A 21,182-nucleotide genomic window follows, 5' to 3' on the forward strand; every position below is an offset into this window, starting at 1 on the left:
TGCAAACCAGGGCCTCCTTGGCCAATAGAGTGCCAGGAGGAGGAGCTTTGCACATTCCTCCAACATTTTCTGAATTACTGCCAGAATGATAGAAAGAGGGGGAAAAGCATAGAGGAGACCCTTGGGCCATCTGCACTGAAGAGCATTGGTCCCCTCTGCTCCCTGGCAAGGAAACCTGGTGAAGAATCTGGTGACTTGGGCATTTTGAGGAGAGATCCAGCTCCAGTGTTCCGAATCTGAGGGAAAGATCCCTGAATAGAGACGAAGAAATGGACCATTCTGCCTGGTCGACTAGGCTCCTGCTGAGCCAGTCGGTCTGGGAGTTATCAACCCCAGAGATGTGGTCCGCTGAGATCGACAACAGGTGTTTCTCTGCCCATAACCCCAACCGTAGAGCCTCTCTCATGAGGGCTTTGGACCTCATCCCCCCTTGCCGGTTGACATGAGCCTTTGCGGCCATGTTGTCCATAAGGACTAGAACATGACAGCCAGTCACTGATTGCCTGAAATGCTTGAGAGCCTGAGCTCTAGCCAATTTATGGGAAGGGTCTGCTCTGATCAGAACCAAACACCCTGAGCTATCTGGCCCTGCATATGGTAACCCCAACCCAGGAGGCTGGCATCGGTGGTTATCACTAGTCTGCCTGGGTCCCTGACAGGAGTCGCCTCCAGATTGACGGAGAATGCCACCAATTGAGAAATCTCCGGATTTGTGGCGGGAGTGGGACCTTGATGGATGAGTGGCTGGTTCCTGCTCATTACTAGGGAAGCAGGAACCATTGGAGGGGTCGGGAGTGGAGCCGAGCCCATGGCACAATGCCAATACAGGAGACCATCTTCCCCAGAAGTTTGGACATCAGCGACAGGGGGAAAATTCGATGTTGCTGGATCTGGCTGATGATCTCTGCAAGACTCTTTCCACGAGCTGGGAACAGGAAAACCTGGCACGACATGGTATTGATGACTGCTCCCAAGAGTTGCAATTTGGTTGTGGAAGAGAGCTGGCTCTTTTTGGTGTTGATGGAAAATCTGTGGCTCTGGATTTGACAGGGTAATTTGCAGATCCCGATGGGCCGCAAGGATGAAAGAGGATAGAATCAAAATGTCATCCAAGTAGCATTGGATCCTCACTGGAATAGAACACAGAGATGCCATCAATGCTGCCAGAATCTTTGTGAAGACCCTTGGAGCCGATGAGAGGCCAAAGGGAAGTGCTCAATACTGGTAATGGGTATTCTGATAACAGAAATGGAGAAACTGGTAATGATGAGGCCAAATTGGGATGTGGAGATAAGCCTCAGTGAAATCAATGGAAGAGAGGAGGTCGCCCTCCCGAATGCTCTCTAAAATAGAATGCAGAGTCTGCATTTTAAATTGCCGGTATTTTACAAATTGGTTGAGAAATTTTAGATCAAGGATGGCTCACCACCCCTCTGAGGCTTTGGGAACGATGAAAAGGCAAGAGTAAAGTCCCCATCCCCATTGAGAGAGGGGAACAGGTTGAATAGCCTTGATTTCAAGAAGGTGCTGAATGGCCTGATTCATAAGGGCTTGCCTGTCCCGAGACACAGGACAGCTCAATTTTTTTTTGCTGAGCACCCAGGCGTCCGTCGTTGACTCCTCCCATTTGGAGGCAAAGAAGGCTAGGCAACCTCCAAGGGGTAGGGAAAATGAGGAATTACTTAGAGCGATGGAAGGAATGACACCCCCACCCCCGAAAGGGCCATTTACCAGTAGAAGGTTGTTGCCTGCCAGATGCTTCTGCATATTGGTCTTGACATTGGGAGTATGGCCTGTGAGAGCGGGGGAAGCGAGATGAGGTCTCCGCTTGGAAGGCAGGAGGGCAATAAGGAGCAGGGCAATTGTCGGCTTTCTTCCCAGAGGAAGAGAGAATTTTACGTTTATCTCTGGTTTCAATGAGATAAGGTTCCAGAGCATCACCAAAAAGCTTATCGCCTGCGAATGGAACTAAAGCCAGCTTCCATTTTCGGTGTGACTCTGCCTGCCAATTTTAGAGCCATAAAAGTCTTCTTGCTGCTACAGAAGATGCCATGGCCTTGGATGCAAATTTGGGGGAATTGAGAGTGGCATTCGCAGTAAATTCTGCCGCTGCAATAATTTTATTAAGGTCTTGGTGAGACCGAAGGTCAGAAGCAGGTAATCTATTCTGGAGTTGGCGCAGCCACCATATGGATATCCTCGTGAAAAACGATGCTGCTGTTGAAGCCCGAACAGCCCAAGCAGCGGCCTGGTGATTGAGCTTGAAGGTCTGTTTGGAGCATTTATCATCCGGTTTCAGGATATCTTCTGGCTCCGTGGGAGTGCCAGAAGATGAGAACGAGGCCAGAACTGGAATGTCAACAGAAGGCACTGCCAGGGCATTGTTCAGAGCTGTGCTGACATTGTAGAAACACTTATCCAGAGAAAATGGGCGAGGACCCACCGAAGGAGAAGCGCATTGTTCCTTGACCATGTCCAGGAACAAAATGGGAGAAGGCAAAACCTCTGCATGCACTACAGGCTTGGAGAAGAGCAAATCCCCTTGGCTAGAGGGATTTCCTTGTGGCTCGGGAGCCACTTCCTCTAGTGACAGCTTGGCAGTGACCAAGGCCTTGCTGAGTAATGGCCTGAAGAGAGAAGGATTGAAGACCAATGCAGAGGATGTCTGTTCTGGGCGAGAATCCTCTTCCTCTGAAAGATTTTGGTCAAAAATCTCACCCTCTTCACCCTCTGAATGAGAAGAGAAACTGCGTTCAGATGGTGAAGGCCTTCCTTCCTCATCAACCTCCTCCCATTCTGGTAGAGAAGAATGGACCCTGAGGTCCTGGGGCCTGTGTAAATCATGATGATGAGGCAAGGAACTTATAGATTGAGAAGGGAGAAGGGCCTGAACCCTTTCCAGAGGTTGAAGAATTTGCTTGAAGCCTTCGGCCAATCCCTGCCTAATGGCTAATGAGACAATTTCTTGGATATCCTTTGGTCTATGCTCAAAGGTAGAGGCAGAAGCACGAAGGCCCGCTGCTGTGGGAGTGAAGGTGGCTCCAGGCCTAGATTGAGGAGAGGTTCGAGGCCTGGAGGGAGGGGGAGCATAGGGCACAGAAGCCTGTTGGAAATAAGACCCAGATCTGCTTAGATCCTGAGGATCTGATTGTACATACAGCAAGAGCCTCAGGAGACCAGGATGGAGGATGGAAAGGCTCATAGATAACTTCTCCTCTCCTGGGAGGGCGGGTTGGGGCCCATGAGTATCACCTGAAACATGCTGTAGTTGCACTCCCTTCTGTTGAATAGTTCTGTTGAACTGTCTCTCTAGAGTTGCATGTCTGCACTTCTCTGCCCTCAATTCAGCCTGAATAGCCTTCTTAGGGGCTAGAGTCTTAGCTTTGATTTTAGCAGCCACCTCCCTCTGGACTGATTGGGTGCATTGCCTACATCTTTTTCTCTTATTGGGCTTAAGAGACTGTTTCACTGGGGGGGCGGGGAGCTCTGCCTGAGCCTTATCTTGCTCCATTTGTAGAATAAAGGCTCTTGCATTGGAAATAAGCTGTTTAGAAATTTTTCTATTAAGCCCTTAGGGTATAAATGGCCCCTGGGCTTACAAAATGGCTGTTCACCTCGTGGTGGAAGGCTTGAATCCAAGATGGCCACTGACTACAGGAAAACAGGCTTCAAGATCAAAGAATCGCTCCTTAGGCTATACAGAGCCCCGAGCGAAGTCAGCAAGGGAAAAACGCAGCAACCAGCCACATGATCAGCTGGCTTATGCTCTTACCAATTTGCTGATTGTTTTTATGATCACTCCAAACCACAGGCATGGGGGAGGTCTGCAGACGCTGCCCAGCTTGCCTGCACAGAGCTCTGTAATGCTGCTCCCAACATTGCAGGAGAGAGAGCCCTGCTCTCCTGGAAGAGCAGCTGCCCTGGGAGCTGCTTGGAGCGAGGAAAAAAGTACTGAAGATCGCTGTGAGTGCTGTCTAACAGAACGCTTTCAGAGACACAGCTACTGACTGAAAGGAGCTGAGTCAAAAGCTGGGGTCTCTCCTGGGGGCTGGCTTTTATATCTTAGTACAGACTCAACTAAATGACATCATAGGAAGGAGTCAACCCATCCTGGGTTCTCAATGAAGCATGGAGGAGAAGAGTTATTTAGAAGGAATTATAATTTCAGAACAAAAATACAACAGGATAATCACTTAAAATTTTAGTTTGCATCTGTAAAACCTTGATGGAAGGTGCCTCTCCACAAATATGAGAAAAATTTGAAGGCTTTCAAGTTAAGAATCAAACCACTGCTAGGACCTATTGTACATCTTGATTATTTTAATCAATATCCAATTTGTCTTTCTCTGAGCCCAAGGCAAATAGCATGAAGATGCAAAACAGTTAATCTAGTAAACAATCTAGGTTTGTTTGTTTGTTTTAAAAAAGAACTCTTTCTTATATAATGCAACACATACTCTTATTATAGCATATAATGGAACACATTCCCTATTACAGCATGGAGAGTTCCAGGCATATATGCTAGCAGCATGATAGCAGTTGGTGGAGAGCTTACATTGAATTTACAGGTTTTACTAAATTGTGGTCTGCTAAATATTCTAACATTTTGGAATGGGTTTGCAACTGCAATGCGAAAAGATGACTTTCTTCTACAATATGGCCCTATATATACATATTCAAACATACAATTTATGAATGTTGATGATTTAATTTACTAATTAAAAGAATTTTCCTTTACTAGAGTTGAGTGAAATAGGCAAAAGAAGCTCTAGTAATATTAACCCAGTGAAGGTAAAATCAAAGTGGAACAGCCATTTTGTAAGCATGAGCTATAGTTATACTTAAAAGAATATAATGACTACATCCTTGTGGAAAAGGTTACGATCATCAGATATAAAGGAGGCATAAGGAATTGAAAGTTCAGTCAAGGTATTTCTTTTGCAGCTTCCTTCTCTCTAGCATGGCTCTTTCAGTGGTTTGCTGTAACCACAGCTTGCTGTCAGTTTGGATCAGTTTAACAACACTGGCTGCAAAGATTCAAATAAATAAATAAGCAATCAGGATTCAGGATTACTTGGGACTTGACAAATGCCTGATTCAAATAACTATAGCAAACCACAGAAGGAAATAAAAAAATTGCTTTGAGGGAACACAGAGGAAATGAGGAACTAGAAAAGGTTGCCATGTTCCTGATATCCCAAGCACAGCTTGAAGACTGAAAAGTGTGATATCTGAATCCTGGAATGCTTGGATATTGTCAGTTCAAATATCCAAATATTTTAATTTCCTATGGGTTTTCAGAGTCATTTCCATAGTATATTAAGTACAGTTTCTTTTTATAGCATTTCTAGCCCTTCTAGCAATCAATTTGAACTATTTACTTTAATTCAGTGCCTTTCCATTTTATTTCCTTATTTTAAATTATTCCTATCTGTATATTTCAAAATATGCAGGCCCTGATATTGAATATTGTTACCATAATTAAAATAATTATCTTGGGTAATCAAAATAAAACAATTATCCACTTACCATGATCTGCTGAAATGGATCTATACTGGACATTGTAGAATCAGTGGTTGAGTCTGTGACAGGATAAGAATTATGCTACCTCTTGTAGATGTAATGGTTGTTCCCAAGACAGCCTCCAATGTGAATTTCTGAAAATGGCTGAAAAACAACATAAAAAATATTTATCCTATTGTGTAACACATTTCTAGATGAAATATCATAATCGCTTAACCTCACAAGTCAAATCATTGTTGAACCTGACAAGGATCCTAATGGCTTTAAGGCAAGGTAAACAATGGCGAGGAAAAAACAAGCCAAAGCAACCCAAAGCCTATAAGGAAAAATCTTACTAAAGTAAGAATATCTAAAACAGGGATGTCAAATTCGATTTTATTGATAGACGCATCAGAGTTGTGTTTGACCTTGGGGGTTCGGGGGGGTAGCTTGACATCATTCGTGTCAGGGTTGCCTGTGGCGGCCCAAGTGCCCTGCCATTGAAAATGAACTCCCAATCTCTGTTTTCAGCTGGAACAGCCTCCTGCAACCCTCTGCCCATGAAAACGGGCAGGCAGCCCTCCCAATCTCCATTTTTGCTGGGCAGAGGCTGTCCCAGCTGAAAACAGAGTTTGGGAGCCCATTTTCACTGGCAGGGTAGCCCTGAAGACCAGATCTTAGCACCCTGTGGGATGATCCAGCCGACAGGCCTTGAGTTTGACACCCCTGATCTAAAGTAAAATAAATCCATAAACCTTGCAACAATTTTTCAAAATTGTTTACCTTATAGATTTGATGAACTATAGTTCAACCATATCTAAGCAGTATTCCCCTATTTGCAGAAATTATAGAGAAACAATTCCAAAGGTTTTGGAGACATCACACTGAAGTAGATTGATTTATAAATACTTGCTCTGTCATATTTATTTATCAAAAGAAAAACCTACAAATTCAAACAAGCAAAATGTAAAAACTAAAATGTGACAGGGACAATAGGCATGTTAGTGAACCCTTAGGAACCTTTTAAATATGGGATGTGGACTACAGAAGTTAAGTTAGAATTAAAACCGTGTAAAGAAGCTTATTTGCAGACACTATTGAATTTCTTCTTCTGGCAAGAGATGGGGCAAATCACACATTAAATGTTGGGCTTATGCCCCAATGCCTTATTTTTTTTCCCCATGGAGATACATACAGAGAGAAAGAGACAGATACACACAGAGTAGTCCAACTTACACATGTAGCCAAAGAGTAAAGTTTAATGTTTTAAACGTATCTCAGACAACAATCTCAGGTATTTTGGACAGGAAGAGCTAATTTATTAAGTGGAGCTGAGAAAAAGTTTCTGGTGTGAGATTCATTAGTATTCCAAGTTGGATGCTAGCCCAGGTAAAGTAGAATGAACATTTCCGGGTATTTCTGAATCATTTGTTTTGAGATCAGTTTAATCCTGAAGACTTTAGAAGCTGGCTCTTTCTAGTTCAGATTTTCCAACTTTTAATTCTAGCTAAACCTTTTTATTATTATAAATCGTATATCCTCATCTTAAAACTCCTACAGATAGGAGGAATGTGTGATTAAAAAGCATGCGTACATATCTTATACTCTACCCCACCCCAAAAAGAGTACACAGTTACATTATACGTACCTAATCCCAAACAATATTTTTTAAAAAACATGTTAAGTGTTTTATTGCATTTCTTAAACAGAGAAAATAATGTTCAGGCTTCTTTATTTTCCCCTTTTCTGATAATTATTTTCTTGTATAACTTCCCAAAGTGGGTGGTGGGATGCCTTAGGGGGGCGCTGAGAGGCAAGGGGGCCAGCAGGGGGGTGCTAAGAGGCAACAGGGGGCGCTGGAGGTGAGCGCCAGGGCACAATTCAGGAGTGAGAAAAAATCCCCCCGGCCGCCGCGTTTGAGGCAAGGTCCCACAGGATCATCCCATTGACTTGCATGCTGTGGTGCAAGGAGCTTCGCCCTGAATGCAGCATTGGGAATAGGAAAGCAAAGCCAGAGTGGCTTTCCTGTCCTTTTCAAACATCCCACCGCCACCGCATTCAACCCCATTGAGCCCCTTGCACCAGAGGCACCTGCCCAAGCAAATCCGAACAGAGTGGTGCATGAAGTCAATGGGATGAGCCTGAGTGAGGGAAAGAGAGAGGAAAGAGAGAGGGAGAGAAAGAGAGAAGGGAGAAAGAGAAAGAGAAAAGGGAAAGAAAGAAAAAGGGACAAAGAAAGAGGGGGGATGGAGGGAAGGGACAGAAAGAAAAAGAAATAAAGGAGGGAGGGAAGGAGAAGAAAGATAATGAGATATCTATTCTAGTCCAATCACCTGCTCAAGCAGGGTTAGAAGGGAATGTGTGTGTGTGTGTGTGTGTGTGTGTTTTCATAATTTACCAATACATTTTGGTTTTTCCTTCTTCAGAATTGGCACTGTAATACATTAGGGAAATGTAATTTTTTAGGGTGGAGATCTGGTCCAATGGATCCTGTTTAAAGCCTCAAGTGAATGTGAAAGCTTCCTGATAGTCTTGGCCAAGTTTCATCCACAAAACCTTTAATTAATAGAAGCCAAAGATGTTTCGATGTGCTGGCAAAGATCATGGCAAAGATGTTTCAATGTGGAAAAGGGCGTCTAAACTAGACCTCATTTCAATCTGATGCATCAGCTCTCTCGCGCGCGCACGCGCTCTCTCTCTCTCTTTCTCTCTCCCTCTCTCCCTCCCTCCCCTCTCCATCCCTCCATTCCCCCCTTTCTTTGTCCCTTTTTCTTTCTTTCGCTTTTCTCTTTCTTTTCTTCCTTCTCTGTTTCTCTCTTTTCTCTCTCTCTCTCTTTCCCTCTACCAGGCTCAACCCATTGATTTGGTGCACCGCTCCGCTCGGACTTGCTTGGGCAGGTCCCTCCAGTGCAGCGGGCTCAATGGGGTGGACCTGTGGGGCTGGCACCTAGAATGCAGCAGTGCCAGCATGTTTGAAAAGTAGAGCAAAGCCAGAGGTCGGTAATTTTTGCTGCAAAGAATCACAAAAGCTTCTGGGTTGTGCACAAGAAGGGACACACATGTCAATGCAATTCAGCAACATAAAATAAAGAAATAAAAATAAAACAAATCAACAAAAATTGGCAAAGCATCTCTGATTAGATTTTATTCACTACTAGAATCTAATCAGAGATGCTTTGCTGATTCTAGTCCAATAACCTGCTCCAGCAGGGTTGGAAGGGAGTATGTGTATACAGGTGTAACTCAAAAAATTAGAATATCATGCAAAAGTTCATTTATTTCAGTAATGCAACTTAAAAGGTGAAACTAATATATGAGATAGACTCATTACATGCAAAGCAAGATAGTTCAAGCTGTGATTTGTCATAATTGTGATGATTATGGCTTATAGCTCATGAAAACCCCAAATCCACAATCTCAGAAAATTAGAATATTACATGCAATCAATAAAACAAGGATTATACATAGAACAATATCGGACCTCTGAAAAGTATAAGCGTACATATGTACTCAGTACTTGGTTTGGGCCCCTTTTGCAGCAATTACTGCCTCAATGCGGTGTGGCATGGAAGCTATCAGCCTGTGGCACTGCTGAGGTGTTATGGAAGACCATGATGTGTCAATAGTGGCCTTCAGCTCTTCTGCATTGTTTGGTCTCATGTCTCTCATCTTTTTCTTGGCAATGCCCCATAGATTCTGTATGGGGTTCAGGTCAGGTGAGTTTGCTGGCCAATCAAGCACAGTAATCCCATGGTCACTGAACCAGGTTTTGGTGCTTTTGGCAGTATGGGCAGGTGCCAAGTCCTGCTGGAAAATGAAGTCAGCATCCCCATAAAGCTCGTCTGTGGAAAGAAGCATGAAGTGCTCCAAAATCTCCTGATAAATGGCTGCGTTGACCCTGGATTTAATGAAGCACAGTGGACCAACACTAGCAGATGACATGGCTCCCCAAATCAACACAGACTGTGGAAACTTTAAACTGGACTTCAAGCATCTTGCAGTGTGTGCCTCTCCATTCTTCCTCCAGACTCTGGGTCCTTGGTTTCCAAATGAGATGCAAAAGTTGCTCTCATCAGAAAAGAGAATTTTGGACCACTGAGCAACAGACCAGTTCTGTTTTTCTTTAGCCCAGGTAAGACGCTTCTGACATTGTCTGTTGCTCAGGAGCGGCTTGACAAGAGGAATTCGACATTTGAAGCTCATGTCCAGGATCCGTCTGTGTGTAGTGGCTCTTGATGCACTGACTCCAGCCTCAGTCCACTCCTCGGGAAAGTCCCCAACACTTTTGAATGGCCTTTTCCTGACAATCCTCTCCAGGCTGCAAGTCATCCCTGCTGCTTGTGCATCTTTTTCTTCCACACTTTTCCCTTCCACATAACTTTCTATTAATGTGCATTTATACAGCACTTTGGAAACATCCAACTTCTTTGGCAATTACCTTTTGAGGCCTTCCCTCCTTATGGAGGGTGTCAATGATGGTTTTCTGCACAACTGGCAGGTCAGCAGTCTTTCTCATGATTGTGATTCCTACTGAACCAGACTGAGAGACCATTTAAAGGCTCAGGAACCTTTTGCAGGTGTTATGGCTTAATTAGCTGATTAGAGTGGGACACTTTGAGCCTAGCATATTGAACCTTTTCACAATATTCTAATTTTCTGAGATTGTGGATTTGGAGTTTTCATGAGCTGTACCAATGGATTACCTTGGGAACCAGTGGAAGTGGAGTAGAGTGAGTTGAAGTTCTCTGCCCCTTGCGATGGGTACCTTGAAAAAAATCTCGGGAGTTGAGTGTTGAGAGGGGAAGCAAACAGGTCGACCACTGGCTGACCGAATGTCCATGCCACTTCTTGAAACAGGGAGGGGTGAAGGCGCCACTCCAACTGATCTATGGTGGTCCTGCTTAGCCAGTCTGTCTGTGTATTCGACAGACCTGAGATGTGTTCTGCCCTGATGGAAAGTAGGTTGTTCTCCACCCAGCGATACAGGTGCTCTGCTTCCCGCATAAGCTGTTTTGATTGTGTGCCCCAGTTTGTTTATGTGAGCTTTGGCAGTTACGTTGTCTGTCAGTATGTGCCCCTAAGTGGATAATCCGAGTCAATGGTGTTAATTGACTCTTCCAGTTTATTAAGAATCCATGCTCTTGTAGGGATTGTAATGTGCTCTGAGCGTCTTTGATTGTTTGGTGGGCGGAAGGAGATAAGATCAAGATATCGTCAAGATAACACTGGAGGCATACTAGGATGTCCCTGAGGTGGGCAGCTAGAGCTGCGAGAACCTTCGTGAAGGTTCTGGGGGCAAAAGCTAGTCTGAAAGGAAGGGCCACATATTCAAAATGGAGGTTATTGTAACAGAATCTCAGAAATTTATTGTGGGAAGGCCAAATAGCAATATGCAGGTACGCCTCCTTCAAGTCTATTGACGTGAGGAGGTCCCCTTTTCTGATGCCCAGTAATATTGATTGGAGGGTATGCATTTTAAACTTGCTAAGTTTAGCAAACTTGCTAAGGATATGCTAAGAAACGGTTGAGGCGTTTCAAGTCTAATATCACTCTCCACTGCCCTGAACTTTTTTGGCACAATGAAAAGATGTGAATAAAAACCTCGCCCTCCTTGATTGGTAGCTACTGGTTGGATGGCTCATATATCCAGAAGATGCTGGATAGCAGAATCCATGAGATTACGCTTAATCGGGTCTCTGGAAGGAGGGCATGACATGAAGAAATCTGGGGGAGTGGCTTGAAACTCCAGCGCGAGGCCGAACCTAACCATATCTCTAACCCAAGAATCAGAAGTAGGAGTCCCATTGGTCAGTGAATAATTTAAGGCATCCACCAATGGGAAAGGGGTCCGGTGAGTTATCTTGGTCACCGGAAAGGCCTGTTTCCTGCTCCCCAAAAGGCTCCTTTGGATTGACCACCGCTTCTACTCCTGTCCCCTGAGTTGGGCCTATCTGGCTGCTGTCCTGATCTGAATGCTGGGGGTCTCTGGTATCTGGAATAAAAGGATCCCTGATAAAGGGGTCGAAAGAATCCCCTCCAAAAGGACTGGGGGGTTCTAGGACCTGGCTTCCAAAAAAGGGAAGGGAAAATTTTCTTCTTGTTGCGGGTTTCAATTAGTAATGGATCCAGGGCAGGGCCAAACAGTTTGTCTCCCACAATGGGTGAAGAAGCCAGCTTGGATTTGTGTTTGAAGTCGGCTTGCCAGTGTCTTAACCATAGCAAGCGATGTGCTGTGACGTGTGAGGTAATGGCCCTTGCTGAAAATTTGACCGCGTGATAAGTAGCGTTGGCTGAGAATTCAGTGGCAGCAGTGAGTTTGGCGATATCTTGGTGCGCCCTAATGTTAGAAGTAGGAACATGTTGCTTCAAAAGACGGAGCCATCTAAGAGACAACCGTGTGAAGAAGGAGGCGGCCGTGGCTGATCTGATGGCCCATGCGTCAGACTGATGCGCTCTGCGCAGGGCTAGCATGGCCCGTTTTTCCTCCGGCTTTAAAACTTCCAGCACATCGCTGGGAATAGAGGAGGACACTAAACCCACTATGGGTTCGTCTACCTTGGGGGTACTTAATAATTTTGAAAAATCAGGGTCCACTATTTCCTGTCATATCCAGTTGGGGATGTGTACACCGCTGCAGAGGCCCACTGCTTCTGCATTAGGTCCAAAAACATGGGTGGAACTGGGATCACCTCTGCTTCAACTACCGGTTGGTTGAAGATCAGGTCCTCTGGCCCCTCCCCTGAAGGGTTAGGTGTGTCAGATGGTGTTGGCATGTGATGTTCTTCGCCTTAAATAAGAGAGATTTGAAGAGTTGTGGCCGGAATAAGACCCTCATCCTCAGACATCTCCCCCTCTAGGGGGTCTGCCCCTGACAGGGGCTCACTATCATGCATTGATCCCAATTCAGACTGGTCTATTTGCATGATTTGATCCTCTTCTCCTCCTCCTCCTCCTCTGGCCCTTGGAAGGGGGACTCCCCCTTTGAATGTACCTGGGTCTGGTGCTGCTCCAATCTGGTCAAAGACCTCAGCGATTGGGGCTCTTGGTCGGTGACCCCAGGGAAATGTCTGGGTATGACAGCCTGTTGAAGCCCCGCTGCGATCTCCTGGTGAATGGCCAGCTCCATCCAGGCTCTCATCCTTTCAGGGACCTCCTCAATGAGATTATCACCTTGGTGAAGACCAGTGGCTATCTGAGTGAACGTGGCTTCTGGAGCCCTTCTGGGTGGTGTCCCAGACATTTGGACCTGTTTTCCTTGGAGAGGTAAGCTGCGCCTGGATGAAAGGGAGAGATCTAGGGGAGGAGGAGGGTATGAAGAAGTAGATGGGCTGGAAGATGGGAAGCCCTGTGGAACATTGTGCGCTTCTCGAGTGCGCTTGTCTATCTCCTTTTGTAAGGCCTTATGGCGCCTTAAAGCATCCCTTTCTGAGGCTTTAGAAGTCTCTTTAGCCTGCTTGCATTTATGGTGAGTTTTGGCTTTTGCCTTCAAGGAAGAGGCCTGAGAGGTGTTACCATCTGCCATTTTGATTGAGACTAGAATTACACTAAATTTGGATATAAAGTATAGATAAGGCGGTTGGCACGCCCAGGGCCCGATCTGAGTCAAGAACGGTTGCCCTGATAAAGATCTTATTGCCCCCCTTTTTTATATTTATTTATTTATTATTTTTATTTTTACTAGTGCCTATATATAATGAGTCGTATCTCAGTAATAATATTTTAATGAAAAATTTAAATATTATACTGTCAACTAATTTATTACTATTAATGATTATAATTGTAATAATTATTATAAAGTTATTACTATAATTGATTTTATAATTGCTCCAATTAGCAGTAACATATATATATATTTCAATATTAATAAGTAGAAAAATATCAAGTGAACAAGCCAGATTAAAGTGTAATCCAATTAGCCAAACTGAGAACACCTAAGGCCTGAGTTGATGATTGTAAGGGCCTTCAGCAGCTTCCATGCACAGGTGCTTGCTGCTGTGCCACTGAGGAATAGGCTGTGAGGGTTAAGCCAACAGTTTTTAAAATTGAAGTAAATAGCCTCGAGTGCAAATAGCCAAAACGAGGGTAAAATAAGCTCTCAGAATCCTGGAGGGATCCTGCTGCTTCGAGCAGAGAATACCTCACACAGCTCAGAAATAGCAGGCAGATGCGCAGCCACGAGGTGGCACTCAAAATGACCTCCGACAGTGAAAGTTTTTTCACGCACCACTCAGTGGCAGCTTCCCGCCTTACAAACGAGGCCGAAGCTCTCAATTTAACAGAACGGTGGAGAAAGGGGAAAATTAACCCTAATCGACTTCCCCACTGCAAGGAACGGCTTTCGGAGAGGGGGTAAAGGTGATACGACTCGGTCTCTCTTTTTCTTTTATTTTTAAGGTGACGAAAATTCAAGCCACTAGCAATAAAGCGGGATTAAAAACCTAGCAGCAAGCAAAGTGGCAGGGGTAAGGGTAATTTGGCTGTGGGGAGATGGAGCAGAGCAGCTCCAAAAGCCTCCTGCCACCCTTTTTGGGGGCGCAAACAGCACTTCCCCTAAGGAGAACTCTAAGACTGATCAAAATTGGGAAGAAGGCTAAAGACAAAAAGACACAGAATTACAATCAAACCTGCTGTGACACGAACTAAGATTCCTGATTCGGCCAAGGAAATATTGAAAAGCACTGCCTGTCTCGCATGAGGCTAAGCAAAAACTAGGGAACGCTGAGGAGGAGTCACGTGGAGGAGGAGGAGCATTCCATAATTCAAACTCAGCCTACCAATGCAGAGACTGAAGCACCTCCCACTACTGGATGCTCTGAACAGCAGCTCATAGGAGAATTATTGCTTCATCATTTGCCTCTACACATCTGCTTTAAAATGGCATTTGTTACCAACAAAACAATCACATTCCTTCAATGAGTGCTAAACATGATGTAGACCTTGTCAGAAGACTTTAAATGTCTACCAAGCCATCAGGATGTCAGCGTTCAATACAGATAAAGCTACTGCAGATTACACATTAATTATGAGATGGGCTGCAAATTTCACAGAGCAACCATTCAGCGGGTGCAAATAAGTATGGAACTCTAAGAGCTATGGGGTTGTATGGAACTGTAAGGATCGTAGTTGGAGAAAGGGTAAAATGAGGCTTAATTCGTTCATGAATTTGCATTGCTTGATGGGTCTTCAAACCCTGAGATCTAAATGGGGCTCAGGAACATATGTCCAGAGAAGTGCTGTCCCTTTCTTGCATAAAGAACATTTTATGCTCCTTTGATGGGACCACTGCATAGCTGTGATCTACCAAGCTCAGCAGAAGTATATTCAAAATAGATCTCATTTTTGTTGTCTGCCTTGGAAATTACCTCCAAAAATTACCTCCAAAGGGAGTTCCACACACCTGAAGACAGCTTGTATATTGAAGCAATGCAATTGTTAGATTAGTAATAAAAATGTCTAGGCTACTTTCAGCTTTAACAAAATAAAAAAACCCAGTTAAAAGTTACCTGACTATATTTTTTCTTTAAGAATGAGAGCTATGTTGTCTAACTGGTCATACAAGACAGGGCTGCCAATTTGAAGTGATAACCTTTTAACAAGGTCAAAAATAATTCAAGGTTTCTCATATCACATTACACAGGGCATTACACAATTAAAATCCTGTGGCAAAAAAATGTAAATGTATTTCCCTGGAAAATCATATGTTGAAATATATGATCTGATTAGATATTTCAGTAGATACCTCTATTTGTTAAATTATAGCTTCCTTCCTTTCAGACATAAGTAATGCATGCAGCAAGTTGAAAAGATGTAAGATGCATTTGAAGAACTGAAAGAATACATGGATTTTTCTATAATTTTAGGTACTTAAATTTTAAGTCTTTTACGGTAATTTTTTTGTAACTGATGTACAATGCCTTTATTTGCATTTGACCCCCCAGGTTCCCACCTAGTAATTACAAATCAGGTAGAGCACAAGATTTTATTTTTATTTATTTTGTAAAATTTATATGCTACCCCTCTCACCGATAAAATAACTGGGGACGGTTACAAAATGGTAAAAAGATAAATATAAAAGGAGTTAAAATTAAGACTTAAATAAAAACTAAAACCAAGGGGGCAGATGGCATGGGGGTGAACTCTTCTTTCTTAAACCATCAACCATTTCCAGTGAAGGGCGCCCCCAAGTCACTAGCAAAACCAGGTTTTGGAGGCAGATCTCAACTCTGGAAGCAGATTGTTCAAAACAAATGTTCAACAGGGCAGGGGCCACTGTGGAAAAGGCTCTTCTCCTTGACCTGCCAGCAAAAATTCCTTGACAGATGAGGTCGAGCGAATTGACCACATTGGGGAGATACCTTGAATCCATGTCGTAATGGGCTTTAAAGCTGATAGTCAACACCTTGAATTGTACTTCGAGACAAGCTAGAACTAAGTTTCTGCATTCTTTACTGGTTGTAGCTTCCAAATGCTTTTCAAGGATAGCCTCATCCACAGACAGCATAGATGGATAGGTGTGGGATCCTACCTGTTTCACTACCAGTTCAGTGATCGTGTGTGCACACACCTAATGCACTCGTGCAGCTTTCCACACACCAGCTGAGGCCTGCAGCACCAATCAGCTGAGAGGATAAAGAAGAGAAAAGTGCAGGGGGAAATGGGAGGCTTTTCTTCCTCCTCTCAGCTGATTGTCAGAGGCTTTTTTAACCGGACTGAACTGGTAGCATACCACTACTACATAGATGGTAGGCAAAGGGCATCTAGAGGGCATCAGTTGAGGAGGACAACAAATACTAATTCAAATTGACTCTAGGGGCATTAATTTCCCTTATGAATCATAAGGAGACATTGTATACACACAAAAAAGACTACTGAACTGGCAAAAGTAAAAAAGATGGTATTCTATTTGGCTCCAGATAATCACACAAGAAGCTCTTTAAAGCTATGTGACACATCTGTTTTTGAAATTACGATCTTTCAATGAGTTTAAAACCTGACCCTGGAAATTGCTATTGAAAAAAGCCATGCTACTTTACAGTTGTTTGGATCCCACCTGGCAAATCTGAATCAAATCTTTTCTGAAAATCTCTTCCCAAACTCCCAAACAAGAAAGAAAAGGAAATAGGAGCGCTCAATGTATGGATTATTTAGAACGGCTTAAGTCATTAGTCTGTTTTCAAGGAAATAATGCAATGAAGCTGTATAGCAGTTTCCACAGATTCTGATTTTAATCTCAAAGCTGAATCATTCTTATACTTTTTAGAGGGGAAATTGTTGGCATGTAATCTAGCCATTAAATGATACATAAAGGTAATTAATCTTGAATTATCCAACAGATATGAACAATCCCAGAAATTCTGAATTCTGAATAAGGGACATGTTAAATAAAGAGAATAGGCGTTGTCTTCTTATCTGAACGCAGTTTTTCAGCATGCCTTGGGAGAATCCACATATATGGCTTGAATCTGCCTTTCTGCCCAGAAATTGAGTCATCAATCTTTGCCATGCCTCTTCCTGTCAGGCCAGGAAGTCCCCAGGCCCCAGCCATGACAAAGGCGCAGCCACCTGATGATCTTCTTTGTGGCATTGGCTTTGCCTCCCAGCTGGACACTGGACCAGATAGTTGCCAGGGTAGGAGTGGATTCTCCCAAGGCATGCTGAGAAACTGCATTCAGGTAAGACAATGTCTATTCTCCAGCATGCCTATGGGAGAATCCACACATATGGGTCATACCAAAGCTGGCAGTCCCTATGGGCAGGAAGAATTCTGGTCCTGTGAACTCTTGTCTGTATGTACTCATTGTAGTACTCTGCTGCTGAAGGCCGCATCTGCTGGGGTATATTTGTCCAGTTTGTAGTGCCTTATGAAAGGAGATGGGGAGGACCATGTCGCTGGCCTGCAGATGTCCTCAAGTGAGGTTTTCATTGCCCAGGCAGCTGTGGAAGCTGCACTTCTTGTTGAATGAACAGTTACTCAACTGCGTACGGGAAGAGATAGAGTGTCATAGGGCTTGGCTATACACGCCCTTATCCAACGACCTATGGTCAACAATGAGACCTTGGTACCCATGGCAAAGGGTTGAAATGAAACAAAAAGGGCTTCAGACCTGCAATACGATGAAGTACTCTTAATGTACCTGTGAAGAGCCCTCCTTATGTTCAGTGTATGCCAAATCTGGTAGGATAATTTCTTGAGCCCTACGGAAGCAGGAATTAATTTTAGGGATGGAGAGATCCAGGCGTAGAACAACTCTGTTGGGAGTAGAAGGTGCAGAGGTCTTCTTGGACCGAAAGAACTGCCAGTTCCGATGGCTACTAAGAAGGTGACTTTCAGTGTTAAGTAGCACAGACTGGTAGACTGCATAGGTTCAAATGGTGCCAGAGTGAGGGCTTACAGGACTTAAGATAGGTCCCAGGTGGGGTACCTATGAAGTGTAGGTGGTTTGAAATTGACTGCTTCCTTGATGAAGATGTGAACCACCAGATGGTGGGGCTAAGGAGTCTAGGTCTCCATAATTCAGCACTGTGGACAAGGCGGCTATCTGTCTGCATAGGGTGCTGGGTAAGAAGCCCTTATCAAGTCCGTCTTGCAAGAAGTTAAGATCTGTGGAATTGAGACCATCATGGGATCAATTTCTTTCCTGGCACACCACCTGCAGAAAGTTTTCCAGGTAGCTTCATATAATCTACTGGTGGAAGGTCTCCTGGAAGCTTGGATGGTCCATATCACTTTTTGTTCTTCCTCAGGATCCTCCTCTCAAGTGCCAGGAGGACAATTGGAGCCACTTGGGCTCTGGATGTTCCAAGATTCCCTGGCTGAGGAAGATCCTGTCCTGAGGAATCCACCAAGGACAGGGCACTGACAAGCTTACCAGGACTGTGTACCATGACCATCTGGGCCAGATGAGCAGAATTTCCACCTGTTCTAGCAGTACTTTCCTTATCACCCCTGGAATGAGGGGGAGTGGAGTGGAGGCATAAAATAGGCTCTTGGGCCATTAGCTGCAAAGGGCATTGACCCCTTCTGCCCCTGAAGTTGGGAATATGGAGAAGAATTGGGGGAGTTGGGTATTTGTTGGCATGGCAAACAGGTCCAGTATCGGCCATCCAAATTTTCGAGACATTTCATTGAAAAGATCCGGATGGAGACACATTCTGAGTTGTCTACCTTGGTCCTGTTCAGGTAATCTGCTAAGTGTTTGTTGCCCCCGACATGTGCTCTGCTTTGATGGACAGTGAGTTTCCGCCCACATTCCCAATTGTTCCATTTCAGTCATGAGGGATCTGGAGTGGATCCCTCCTTGCCTGTTGACATGTGCTTTGGCCACCACGTTGTACATCAGGATCAAGACATGCTGGGCAGAGACCGAGCTCTGGAATTGCTTTAGAGTTAGGTGGATAGCTCGGAGTTCTAGCCAATTGATATTGTGTTTCAGGTCTTGGGGAGACCATTGTCCTTGTGCTATCTGTGCCTGTAGATGGGCTCCCCGTCCAAACAGACTGACATCTGAAGTTACTGTGATGCAAATGGGCTTCCTGAATAGGGTTCCTTTGGTCATTGCTAGGGAAACCCACCATCTGAGTGATCTGAAAATATCTAAGAGAACACGAACCTTGACATTGGACATGCTGATCCCTGCCCTTTGGAATGGTAGGAGAAACCACTGCAAGGTTCTGGTGTGTAAACGCACCCATGGAACTATGGCTATGCATGATATCATTTTTCCCAGGAGTTGGGATAGTACTGCCAAGGGAACCACTTGTTCTGCTCTGATCTGGCTGATTAAGGACCTACCAGGTAGGTCCTGGTAGGTTTTCTGGAGTAGATTGCTTTTGCCCTTATTTTGTCTGCTGCAGATCCTTGCTTGCAGATCCAGCCTTCCTGGAGGACTTCTTAGCATGCTTGGGCTCCACACAATCAGCTGAGTTATCAGCCACGGTGTAGCTTGAGCCCTGAGACTGCATTGGGAGGAGAGACTAATGGCTCACTCCTCCTTAGTCCTGCAATTAGGGGCAGTCCTTGTCCCAGGTCTTCTCCCCTGGGTAGTGGCAGTGGCGGCAAGACCAGTCTCCTGGGGTTGCCTGTACAACTCACCACAAAATGGTGGCCACTAGCCCTGATGATCAGTTGTGGGGCGGTAAAAGCAAAAAATGGCCCTACCGGAGTAACCTGGGCAAGCCTGGGTGCGCAATGGGTGCACAGGAGGATCTTGCAATTGTGGCTCTTCAGCGCACCCCCTAAGGAAATTAGTGAAGAGCTGTCCCCTCTATGCCTGGCTGTGGGGCCCTTATTGGTGATTCAGGGAAAGCTGCGCAATAAACAGGGCGAAAAACAAGCTTTGAATCCAATTGTTGCCTGCCTTTTCTTTTTCAAACCTTTTGGAGAATCCACACCATGAAGAATGCTGCTTTTCCAAAGTATCACTGGAGCCAACCTTTGCCACATCTCTATTGAGCAAAGACTGAGTCATGATTAGGGCCTGGGGACTTCCTGGCCCTACAGGAAGAGGCGTGGCAAAGATTGATGACTCAATCTCAGGGCAGATTCAACCCATATGTGTGGATTCTCCCATAAGCATGCTGAAGAATAGCATTATCACCTTTCATCGCTCACTTCAGCACCAAGAAATGAAAAACTACAGGCCAAAATGGTGAATTAGAGACCCAGATTTATTATTACATAATAAACAGTCTATTTAGCAACTAGTTTCAGTAGACAGTTATACTGAAAATATCTTTAACATCTACTTGCAACATTTTAATATGTTATGGCATCTTTCAGGAAGTACATAGAAGCATATTAAAATAAAAATTGCAATACACACTAATACAAATTAGTTATGCAATTGCAATATCACAACAAGCAAGCTTGCAACATAAGCTATCAAGTAATTAGCAAGTATATCCTACTCTGTAAAAGAAAGTGATCACTGAGGGTAATAATTAAGATTAATAAGAACTCATGGACTCAATTTCCAGGAAGGTTAGGCAGAACAATATCTTGATTTCAATTAGGACAGTCCACAGTTAATTCCTACCACATGGTTATCCAATTTGTGGCAGGCTGAAGTTTTTAGTAACTGCAAAAGGGACCCAATTTTTATGAATAAATATACAAACAGCTATACTGCTAGTGTCTATGCACCATCTAGTCACCATCTAGGTAAGCACTAAATTGGCTCTAGATAAAAGTCAACAAAATTCAAGGGGAGGGGTGGACTTGGAACATTTGTGGACATGTAACAATTCTAGGCTGAATCCTCTCTTCATTCAGCCCCCAGCCTCTTCTCCTGCAGATTGGGAAGTTAACAGAACTACGTAGATCCCTTTCCTCCACTGATCATAACAAGGACATATATCTTTCTTGTCCCTGAACATCTCATTCAAACCAACAACTAGTTCTTTACTGCATTAAATCCCTAAAGCTGTAGGACACTGCACAGCACTTTGGAACAGTCTTTAACCAAAGGACATTAATGCAACACCCATTGAGATCCTTTATAAAACCTTGATAAATAAATACATATTTTATAAAGTGGTCAAAATAACAAGACCAAAATCAAATTTGATTGCTTTAACATTTTAATTAAATTTTCTTTTTATTTTTTTGAAATCATGAGTAGTATCTGTTATCTGAAACAATTGCCAATCCCTACGTTAAACCACTTAGAGGTGACATGGTG

At 44.1% G+C, this 21,182-nt stretch overlaps 1 protein-coding gene across 1 annotated transcript in view; it reads right to left on the bottom strand.

Moving 5' to 3' along the window:
• Window positions 1-21,182, bottom strand: part of PLA2G4A (phospholipase A2 group IVA) — an 84,693-nt gene that overhangs the window by 51,913 nt on the left and 11,598 nt on the right. Inside the window, exon 2 of the mRNA XM_026703242.2 lies at window positions 5,530-5,667. Within this exon, the coding sequence (XP_026559027.1) occupies window positions 5,530-5,562 (33 nt within the window). The 5' untranslated portion in view covers window positions 5,563-5,667. The remainder of the gene's footprint in view (window positions 1-5,529; window positions 5,668-21,182) is intronic.

Source organism: Pseudonaja textilis, chromosome 3, assembly GCF_049901715.1.
Source record: "Pseudonaja textilis isolate UNSWEBS1 chromosome 3, rPseTex1.2, whole genome shotgun sequence".
Classification (NCBI taxonomy): domain Eukaryota; kingdom Metazoa; phylum Chordata; class Lepidosauria; order Squamata; family Elapidae; genus Pseudonaja; species Pseudonaja textilis.